We start from the raw sequence: 11749 nt of genomic DNA on the forward strand, positions 1-11749 counted from the left end.
TGGGACAGTGTGAGAAATTAACTGTAGAGAAGCCAAGCATCAGAGGACATGCAGAAAGACTGTATGCAGTGGATCAAACCCAGGAGCTCATTGCTGCTGCGAAGTGTGTGTTCAAAAACAAAACTGAACTGAAATGAGTCTTCTCTTCTTTTGCATAAAATGACTTCGCCCAAACTGCATCCCCTTTTCTTCCATACAGGACCACCGTTGAAACGTGATTGGATTTTCCAGCCACAGTTTGCAGTGAATCATTGCTCGTTTGCCCCGCTGTTGATCTTATTCATGTGTATTATGCATGCTCTACATGGGCACTCTGCTAACCAGTTGTTTACCAAATTAAGTTTATGTAAAAACAGCCGTCAATCACCACACCCATGCAGTGTTAGAGGCATCATACATAATTAGTCAACATATAATTACATCTGTCTCTCTGTTCCTGATTTTGACTTGACCGTGGGGTTTATCCCTGCCACCAAATTTCCAGACTTTCCACTTCAAATAGGATGTGTGGTAATTATTCGTGTCACATTACTGTACATGCAAACAGACTCAATGGATGTTTGGTCTGGGAAGCGTGTAAATAAAAGAAATGCTTAAGCTGAATCATCGAAGGAGGCATAACTTTTTGTTTTATTTACCAGGAAGATTTCTTTTTGATTTTCTGAAAAACTTGATAAAGTTGTTGCTCATCTGTCTGAGTTCTCTCTTCATGCAAAGCCAAATGATGTAACTTTAAAGAATGCCTATCTCTATCAAACAGTTTTTCTTGACTTTGTTTGCTTTTCTTTCTGCAGAACGGTGGTAATGCCCATCGCCAACGAGTTTGCCCCAGATGTGGTTCTGGTGTCCTCTGGCTTTGATGCAGTGGATGGACATGCCCCTCCTCTGGGAGGATACAAACTTACCGCCAAATGTAACTATCGTTCATTAATTATTTCACTAAAGCTCTTAATCAACTAAAATAAAGTTGTTTTGATCATCATAACGTTCTTCCATTCTGCAAAGAGACGATCCTGATGTATAGTCTTAACATTTCCTGCATATGTTGACTGTACTAAGAAAAAGCTTTTCTGTTTTAGCACCAGATATCCTAAAGAAGAGCTGGGTTTCTGGTTGTCAGACAGGCTGCAATGCCTGATTTTGAGGGGATTGCAGAAAGAGGAGATTGGGTAGAATTTGAGCTCAATAAAGTGCCGTTGTATGGATTTATTCATCCCCGTTCCTTCTGAGAGGAACAACATCAAAGGCTGTGACCACGACTAAACTCTAAGTCGTGTTTATTAAAATTAAACCTGGCTCATATTAGGGTTGGTTCTTGGCCTCCAGTAATCCACAGAGCTCTCTCTTTCCTTGCTTCTTCCTCTCTCTCGTGCAGTCACTCCCTCCTTTATCCATTTTTTTTCAGCGTTTTGCTTTTATCAAAATCCCAAAAGGAAGCTGGAAGCTCAGCTGCGAGTCTCACTCATTTCATTTTTCCCTCCTTTTCTCTGCTGTGATTTCCTTTGTCTCCAGGCTTCAGCTACCTGACCAGGCAGCTGATGGGCCTGGCCGGCGGTCGCTTGGTGCTTGCCCTGGAAGGGGGTCATGACCTCACAGCTATATGTGATGCCTCTGAAGCCTGCATTTCTGCTCTGCTTGGCAATGAGGTAAGAATTGTTGATTGGCTTTTGCTGAGGAAATATTTACTCTGAAGATGTTGTCATGTGATCATCTCCTTTATATATACCATTCCTCATGTGTCCTGCGATAGTTAGCAGACCAACACAGGTTGGGGAATAATTTTAAAGTGGAATGAAATGGACAGATTTTCAATTTTAACATGGTTTTAAGACGTAAAAGTGGCACAGGTGTTCCCTATTTAGTATCAGCTGTAATCATACATACTTTTATTACATTTTATAGTGCAGAATGTTCGAAAAGGATTGATCATGTGATGTGACTAGAAACCGAGAACAACGATCAACAGAGAACACATTACTCTTTTTAATTATCAACCAGATTTTAGATGCAGGCTGATATAATCTTATTCTGTTTTGTGGCTAATGTCAGTTCGGGGCATCTCTAGTTTCTTATAGGGCTGGTTGATAAGGCCTAAAAATAAAATCTCCAACTTTTTTTATTTTTAATACCAGTTACGATCCCCCCCCCACCCCCTTATTATTAAGGAAAGCAATAAGTACAAACGGATCACCATGTCTTTGGCTAGACGCAGGGCGCATCACCAATGCGCCGCACTATTTGGCAGCCTTGCTTCTGTTAACAGCTAACTTGTTAGCTATCTGGAACATTTTAAAATATGCGTTTCAGTACACAACTCCATTTCTTCTAATACAACATCTAAATAAAAACTCGCCCCCAAAGTAGTGCCAAGGTAGTTATCCCCGCCAGAATTTGTACTGAGTATTGACTGTATCCAAGCATGCAAGGAGCTGATAGAGTTCCCTCCGCCTCAATTCCACTATGCTGGAAAACTTAAGGCCCTGTAGTTCAACCAACAGATGATGTTATTTCTTTTTTGAGGACAAACTCACTCACCTAAAGTTATGATGTCATTTTCTGTTCCATGTGACGCTTTCACTTGCAAATCTGCAACCTGAGAGTAAAACTGCACCTACAGAAACTCCAGGGAGCCAAAAATACGCCATTATAGAAAATTCTTTTTTTTTTTTCTTTTTTTCGAATTAATTCATTGAAACAATGTTTTATCCAGGCCTATTTTCTGGGGTTATTTTCTGCTACACATAGCATAAGCTTTGGTTTTATTTGATCTCAGTTCCCTCTGCAAACTAAGACGGGTTACCTCTCTCATCCTGCTGTCCTTTCAACTGAACAGATTTACTCCAAGTCTGTGGCTTCTTCTCCAATCATTGATTTCTCCACCGGGCAGTCTCTCAGTTTTAGTAGATGGCCAAGCTTTTCTCATTTCAAGACTTAAAATAATTTTGCCGTTTTCATTTAATGTGTTTAACACCCCTTGAGATATTGTTTTATAATCTTCCTCAGCTTGAAACCTCTCCTGACATGCCTGCAGTGTTCCTTGGTCTTCATGATCATACTTCTCCTCTAATGATCTCTAACAAACCTCTCAGGATTTTGCAGACAGCTGGATTTATGCTTAAAATAAATCAAACATAAGTAGATCCAGGTTTACTACTAAGGGGATTTGAAAGATATATTTGTACCAATAATGAAGTATTATAAGCTCAAATTAGTTTCCTTCTACTGGACAGTTTTACAACATATTGTATCAGTCTGTTACATAATATATCAGTGTTAAATGTTATTTTTTGTAAATAGAAACATATAAAATGTATACATTTTAAAGTGGTCCAAAGGGAATTAGATTAGATTAGATTAGATTCAACTTTATTGACATTACACAGGTAGAGGTACAAGGCAACGAAATGCACTTTAGTTCTAACCAGAAGTGCAATAGCAGCAAGTGCAGGATAAATAATGCTTCCATAAATACAGGACATGGGTTCCTACTGAATAAATATAGAGATGATTACCATTATAAACAGAATTTTACTAATAGATTTGTCCGATGAATATAATATATAGATAACTAGTGTTATGAACTAAATTTACAACTGGATATGTAACAAATATAATATACAGGTGGATATTACTATAAAAAGGGGTTTTACAGTTATGTACAATAGCATATATACAGATGGATTTTACTATAAAATGAATAAATAAAGTTTGGACAGAAAGTGCAGTGGAAGGTAATTACATATTACAGTTAAAGTACAGTATTGCAAATGTATATGTAAACAACTGATACTGTGAATAAGCAGTCTGCAGTGCAAATCAATTTTGAGTCAAGGTTAGTAGTGCAAGATGCACGTTAACTGTTGTTACAATAGTAACAGTCAGGAGTGCAGGTGAACATTAAAGTCTTGTAAATAATAGAATAACAAATGGAGGTAGGTGTGAGGAGGGAGAGGGTAGTTGAATGGGTAGTTGAGGAGTTCCTAAAACAGCTGGGAAAGACTACATAGTCAAAAGAACATAATACATGAAACGTAATTCCTGTTGTATAATAAAGATTTTTTTTTGCTAAAACACAACAGAAAGATGAACAAAGGATTTTAGGTGATGTTGTTGCATAGATACAAAAAAAACAGAAGACCCAGAAGAAATCTTCTTTTTTACAGAATGAACAGTCTCTGCCTCTCCGCCTCGTGTCATCTTTGTCTTTCTTCACCAGCATTTAAACAGGACAACAACGCACACGCTCTGCTCACAAACACGTCAGAGGGCGACGGTTTCCAGGCACAAGAGAACAGTAATTGAGGGAGCGTGTGGGCTGATCTGTGGTGCTCAACAAACACTGGTGTTTTGTGACGCAAAACAGGACAGTTTAAGCTCACTTTAAACTCGCTTATTCAAATTATATTTTGCTGAAGGAATTTAATCTACAGAAATGTATCTTTCTGTGACTATTGAAGATTTTACAAGCATAAAATGCAAATAAGACTGCAGTTTCTATAACTGTACATTAAATAGACAATTTAATTATGTGTACACCAGCAGGTCAACCCTAATGAACTCATGTTAAGCAGCATAAGCAGTAGATAAAGAGACGATAATCAGACCAACATCAAATTGATGTTCAGAAAATGACTGCTCTGATACATTGCTGAAGGCTGAAATATGTAAATATTGTCAATTTCAAAGGAACCCTCTGTAATTTCTAAAGTCATTTTCCTTTGTTCAGAGTCAATTATGGTTCATAAAAAAGGCATAAACATTTACAACTCTTCTGACACTTTTAAATAGCCTAACCTCAGCCTTTATAATGGCTGTCTAACAAAAACACAGCCCAGATATGTTCTCCAGCTATTATTCTGAACCAGACTGTGTTTATATGAATGAAAGAAGTCAATTGCACAAGACCTATTGATATCTTTTTTATAGGTTTCAATCAAATTTGCATTTTAGGACAACATGTTCCCTTCCTGCAGATCTTTTGAACTTTTTGGCATTATCAGATCCGTAAGGTCCCATGCGGCATCTGGCAGTTGGGGCAACAAGAACAAAGAAAAAGAAAAAACTTTATAAAGCATTGAAACAAAAAACATTTAGATCATAAAGTTACGCTTGACTTTGTTGTCTTTTGTTTTATTATATAAAAATGCTTTTAGTGCTGAATATTTGAACAAATCCAGAACACGAAGAGTATGTAGAGTATGCAGAACCCAGAAGACTTTACCTGGATTAGATAGAAGCATAGTAATGGTGCTTTTACAAGGGAATGCTTTGCTTTGTCCACTTGAAATAGAGGTTTAAGTTTTCTTGGTGGGTCGCTTAGTTTGGGCAGGTGTGAATGCTCCTTTGCTTGCAAGTAAACCCTGGTCTGGTTTGCTTAAACTAAAAATGTAAGCAGACTATTCAGCAAACCAGAGAAAGGGAACCAAATGGTGACATAAGGATTTATAATAAGGCATACAATATATAGGATCTAAGAACGACTGCAGCCCATCATGGTGCCTCCCTCCACATTGTCTAATGCAGTTTTTCTGCATGTGTTGCCTTGTCTTCCTTCAACAGCTTTCTAAGCCTAAACCAACTAAGTCCTGAAGACAATCCGTGAACAATCCGTTATGCCCACTGTTTAGAATGGTCGAGCATTTTTGATGCTGTAGGTTTGTTTCTCCTACTAATGCTGTGGTAACCTTCTTAAAGTGCATGGCACCAAAAAGGTTTTAAAATGCTTGGATATTTAATTAAAATAAGTTTTTAAGTAGGATAATGATCTAAAACATCCATGCATCCATTTTCTTCTGCTTATCCGGGGTTGGGTCGCGGGGGTAGCAGCTTCAACATGGAGGCCCTGATGTCCCTCTACCCAGCCACCTGGGCCAGCTCCTTCAGGGGAACCCCAAGGCGCTCCCAGGCCAACTGAGAAACATAGTCCCTCCAGTGTGTCCTGGGTCTCCCCCTGGTTCTCCTCCCTGTGCTACTTGCCTGGAACACCTCACCAGGGAGACGTCCAGGAGGAATTGTCTGGGCTCTCCCTTTAGAGATAGGGTGAGGCGATCAGTCATCCAGGGAGGACTCAGAGTAGAACCACTGCTCCTCCACATCGAGAGGAGCCAGTTGAGGAGGCTCGGGCATCTGGTTAGGATGCCTCCTGGACGTCTGCTTGGTTAGGTGTTCCAGGCATGTTCCACTGGAAGGAGGCCCAGGGAAGACTAAAACATGATCTACAACATGCCCCCAAAAAAGACTAAACATGACGCAACCATCTCAGTCTAAAACCTAAAACCAAAAGAAAATCTATTTTGAGAGTTGAAGAGAAGAGAGGATTAGGACAGACCTAAGGCTATGATTGATCTAAAGCAGTGGTTCCCATTATTGGTCCTCAGGGACCCCTATCATGCATCTTTTAGATTTCTCCTGGTTCAAGACATCTAACAGATATTATGGTTATTTATGAATAACCTGTGTTGGTGTAAAGTCGTGCATAAAATGTCTTAGAAACCAGCCTTTGTTAACTGAAGTCAGGAGATAACCAATAGGGAGACGTTTTGCAAATGTTGTTATTCAAAGCTTTCCATTTCTCTGTCCTCCACCCTTTTAACATGTTACAGATAATATGTCATTCAACAGGCGAAGGGAAGTTTTGATCCATGGGTAATGTTGCCAAAGTTAATAAGTTCTTTGTGTCCTAATTGACGGATTATTCAGTGATATTTTTGCTCATACTCACCAGGGTTGCCTATAAAATATGTTTCATTGTACTTGAGACTGCTTCTGCATACTTCTTTAGTTCATAACTGCATGATGACATCTGGAAAGGTTTCAGAAGCTCAAGGACACTTCAGAGGGGTGGTTTCCTTTTGCTGTCACATAGCTCTGCTCCCTGGACGTCCAGGTTGAGACACTGGATTCTTTGCTCCCTGCACCACCCTGGCGAGTATCTATGGACATCCACCCACCACATAATGAAGTGTGCCAGAGGTTTTGCTTCTAATGTTCCAGCAGCCTGCTGGGCACCTCTGCCAGCAGGGGTTTGAAGGAGTTCCCTGGGTGGATGCCATATTGAGCTGAGAATTTGAGAATGGGCAAGAGGCAACAGGGGGCATCCGTCCCCCCTTCCCTGCAGGGCAGTGCTCTCAAACACATCTGAAAACGCTTACCCTCACACCTCTTTCTGCAGGGTCAGCCCGGTTCCAGGGATCAGATAGTTCAAGGAAACAGTAATTATTTGAAGTAGAGGAGGAGGAAACTATTGTAATTCAGCAGCTCTATAGGTCGTTGTACCTGTGCAAGTCTGAAAAGCTTTCAGATCAGATGTAACCCAAAGCAGGTTTTTATTACTTACATTACATTTTACTGAGGTTTATTTGTAAGGAATCTGTTGTTTTGACTGATTTGAGCTTTTCTTTTTCCAGGGAAACAAAAAAGGGTAACTGATAATGAATTCTCAACTAATAGATCTTTTACCATAAAAGTATCATCATGGGGAAAAAGAGTAAATATTTTTGCCAACCGTCATTAAAACCTGTGAATAAACTCAGACAAAGATTTCTAGGAAATTTCAGTGGAATAGGAGGATGTTTAAGTTTGCTTTGATTAGTAAATAGCGCAATATACTGGTTTATGAGTCAAAGTTTTTCTGACTCGTCCAGCTGGGAGCAATGACGTCACCTGATTGAACAAAAGCAGATCTTTTTGTTGTTGGGATCCTTGATTGCTAAGGGCGACAGAAAGAAAACTACTTAAATGTCTAAATCAGATCAAAACCGCAGGAAGAAAGCATTTTTATGCACTCCACTAAACTCCTTGTAATGACTTTGGAATGTTGCTGGGAAGTGTCAGTGGAGTACCAACAGAAAAAACAAGAATAAACGCCCACTCCTGTATTTTTAAGTTTGATTTATTGTCTAAAGTTGTAAATTAGCTTCAAATAGCAACTTTAAGGTCAACTTAAAGTAATTAAGATGACTATGCCTTTCTGGGTTTACGAACAACGTTTTTTAAGCATGTCCCCTACGTAAGCTTTTCCTCCAGAATAGGATTCATTTGTTGTCTATATTTGTTTTTGTGTTTGTGGTAATGATGAGTGGGTTCAGGAATGATCCACAGTTGGTTGGACTGGTCAGCTGTGAATTTATTTGTTGCATAAAACCGTCTTTGGTTCTGCGTTGCTCGACGTGGAACAATACCATAATTAAAAAAAAAACTCTGATCCAAATATATGGGCTGAACTTCCTTTTTTTTCATTGCAAGTTTTTGAGCAGTCAGTTTTGGTGGCTTTTTGCACATTTATAGCGTATTTTTGCATTTACGACCTCAGAGGTGACAGATGGAGGTTGAAATTTCAAAGGGATAAACAGAGCAGATGAGTGATAAATGATTTATCCTTCCTGTTATCCTGTCGCTCACTCTTACCCTCTCCCAGCTAAATGAACCATTGACATGTCTTGAGATTTCTAGAAGAAAAATCTCCTGGTAAATGGCAGCATTTTTCCTCTTTGACTTCATTTCAAACATCTCCCTGGTCGTAAAGATATTTAAAATCTGACATGTCATTGACTACAGCAAAGTAAAGGCTGCCACTTCTTTTTAAATATCAGAAGGTGTTAACGTTTACTTTGTTCTGAAAAGGCAAGACCACCGGCTTCTGTCATGTTTTGCAGCTAAGCTGGCTGGAGATGAGGCCTGCTGTTGGCTACACTGCGTTGCTCTGGGTAGTAAAAAAAAACTGGAGACACCAGTATAGTGCTGCCAACCAATCTACCTTAACAGTATATCTGGGGACTTTTCAGACACTCTAGTAACTTTTTTTTAAGGACAGCAGACAAATCTGGTGATTTTTTTCCCCATGTTTTTTGCAAGTTGAGCGACTTCACCTAAAAGCAGTTTTATAGGATTATGTGTTTCACAAAGATTCTTCATATCTGTGCTCTGATAAAAAAAAAAATATATATATATATATATGAGTTATATTTTTAAATCTCATTCCAGCTTAAAAACAGTTTTTAACCACCTTTTCCTTTGTCATGTTTAATCACCTTTTCTCTTTTGTTAAAAAGCTCATGAATGATTTATTTGTAATGATGCTAGTGAGCTCTGAATTCAGGACTAATTGAAAATTGCTCGAGTGCAGATGTTTGCCAAGTCAAAACTATGGCCCTTTGCAATTATTTGATAACCAACAAGCTAATATGCTAATTGCTGCCAGCCGTGCATGATGTCATTAAGCGTGTTTGCTCTTCGGTTACAGTGAAATTGTTTGCCTTCACTTGTCCCCCTTTGGGCCTGACTGTTTCCTCTAAAGAAGTCCAAGGAAAATCCTTCAACCCTTATCTGGAAAGGTCGCCCGCCCTGCACAATGCACATGATTACCTTGTTCAGTTAGCATAACATAATCAGACGATTTTTGCAGCTGTTAACATGCACACATGGACAAAACAGTAAACAATAGATGGCTTGTGCTCTTTTTATTTTGCTGAACAAGTGGAATTCCTCTGCTTTTCCACTGTTTTGCTTTGAGCCTCCCTTAGGAATGTTTTTACCGGAGCACATTCCTCAAACTCAGCTCATTGCCTTTGCACGGTGTCTCGGTTTTGTTGGCTGGGACGTGGATGTCCTCAGAGATCATTTAAACCCAACATCCCTGTCTGAACTTGTTAAAGATTGCTATACATATCAGGCACAGATAAAAGCAGCCAAATATAATGTTGCTATGGGTGATGTCATAGACCAAAGTAGGCTTGTTTATAATATTCCTTCATGCATGTTTTTTCACACGTGCATGTTTCTTTACCATACCTGCCGAGTCTGGGCCCCTGGAGCACCAAGACAAGCATCATTAAAGTTTAAAAGTGTGGGACCTGGCTGTCAATCAAACTGACAAGCTGCCCCTGTCCAGCTCTGCTCTGTGCTGAACTCCAGCAAACCCTGGAGAACCCCTGACCTCGCTCTGACAGAGCCGGGGAAAGCTGGACCGGCATGGGCTGAAACCTTGGAGAAGTGAACTTTGTGGAAACATTAGGATGTTTTGATGAAGAATAAGATCTGCTGTCTCTGTTACAGGTGGGTTTAGCCAGACAACGTCCGTTTGATTTCAAACTCTGGGATTTTTCTTAAAATGCTGTTGACAGACTTTAGGCTTTCTAATAGAAATCATATTATTTAAACATCTTAGGGAAACTGATTTTAAAAAATAGTTGCTAAAGTAGTCTATGTGGCCACATGCTTGATTTTATAAACCTGTGTTTCTGGAAGATACTATGACTAATACTTAAAGAGTGTGTGCAAAGTACATCATTAATGTAATACAGCTCTCTGGATAAGAGTCAGTTGTGTTAGAAATAACTCAAAGGAGTTGCTCACAAGTGGATGAATGCATACATCTCGATCTTATCCTGAGTGCATGATGTAGCCTGTCGTGCCACAGCAGGATTAAAGTATCCATCTCTTCCTGAAGTGCCTCATTCCCTCGGCCCCAAGGACCCCTCCTATACGCTATTTGTTTTAATTAAAATAAAACTCTCACTCTTGGCCCGTCCACACCAACCATCAATGACTTTTTTCCCTTTCTCTCTTTGGCATCTGACTCTCCAAATGTCAAGCCAAACTTCCCCCTCCTCCCCTTCTTTCTAACTCGGCATGTCTTACTTTCCATGTTGCCATGTTGGCGTGCTATTCCTCGGGGATTATGACAAAGCAGAAGAGGGATGTGTGTCGTCTGTGGTGGAATGTGGAGCTGAATGAGCCTGTGTAACGAAAAGGGATGAAAAAGTGTTGAACGAGCAGTCGGCCAAAGGGGAAATTAAATCATTCCGGGTTAGGAATACGCTTTGGGGAATAGCTCTGTTTGCTCTGAATTGTGGCTTGGAGAGTTCCACAGATTTCACCGTACTTGCTGAGGTGTATGTGTGAACTGGTTGTTTCCAAGTTAATGCATCTGCATACACCCTTATGCTTCCTTGGAGGGACTCAGAACAAAGCGTACAGTGTAGTTTGTGTCAAAGAGTAGCAAAGCTGTTGAGGAGTGGGAAGAAGCATCCATCTGCAGGCAGGATTGTTGTTTTTATTGTGTCAGCAGCTTGAGATTGTTCCCAAACTCTTGGACTGACTCAACAGTGGGTTGTGGTCAGCATTTCAAAAAGGATCCTGTTAAACCTCGAGGGGACGTGTCGGGTCAAATGGGGTTTTGGAGAGAACTTTCTGAACACCTGTGGAAATCACTGGAGTATTTATAAAACTTATGCAGAGCATGTACACTGAGATTTGCTGTAGAATTTTATTATCTTCTCCAACATGCAAAAGGGACATTGTAATAGAAACACCTTAATGTCAGAGTTGTCCTGTAGATCCAGTAGCGAAATAACAAAAACAGACATGTTTCTAATCTGATTTTCTGTCTCTTTCAGTTGGACCCCATTCCTTTTGAGGTGCTGCAGCAGAAACCAAACGCCAACGCTGTGCGCTCCATGGAGAAAGTAATCGAAGTTCAAAGTGAGTATTCCACTAAAAGAATCACGCTTGCAGCTGGCAGCTTATACACATATGTATGTATGACAATTTTTTAAACCAGCTTGTCTAAAAAAAATTAAAAATATGCTGCTTTTGTAATTTCTGGTAAAAACTATTGAGTCACAACTGTTCAAAAAGATCCTCTGTAAATAGTTTTAATTAAAAAAAAAAATCACAGATAAGACAACAAAGCAGTATAATAATTAATGGTAGAAGAGATTTCAATGTAGAGCAATGCCACATCACTGTG

At 39.6% G+C, this 11749-nt stretch overlaps 1 protein-coding gene across 4 annotated transcripts in view; it reads left to right on the forward strand.

Annotated features, from left to right (window-relative positions):
• The window catches only part of LOC107091035 (histone deacetylase 4-like), a 156349-nt gene that overhangs the window by 138481 nt on the left and 6119 nt on the right, over positions 1-11749 (forward strand). For all 4 annotated transcript variants that reach the window (XM_015384740.1, XM_015384744.1, XM_015384741.1 and 1 more), the window contains 3 exons: positions 795-913; positions 1513-1646; positions 11397-11481. In XM_015384740.1, the coding sequence (XP_015240226.1) occupies positions 795-913; positions 1513-1646; positions 11397-11481 (338 nt within the window). The remainder of the gene's footprint in view (positions 1-794; positions 914-1512; positions 1647-11396; positions 11482-11749) is intronic.

This window comes from Cyprinodon variegatus, unplaced genomic scaffold, assembly GCF_000732505.1.
Source record: "Cyprinodon variegatus isolate N-32 unplaced genomic scaffold, C_variegatus-1.0 Scaffold321, whole genome shotgun sequence".
NCBI lineage: Eukaryota > Metazoa > Chordata > Actinopteri > Cyprinodontiformes > Cyprinodontidae > Cyprinodon > Cyprinodon variegatus.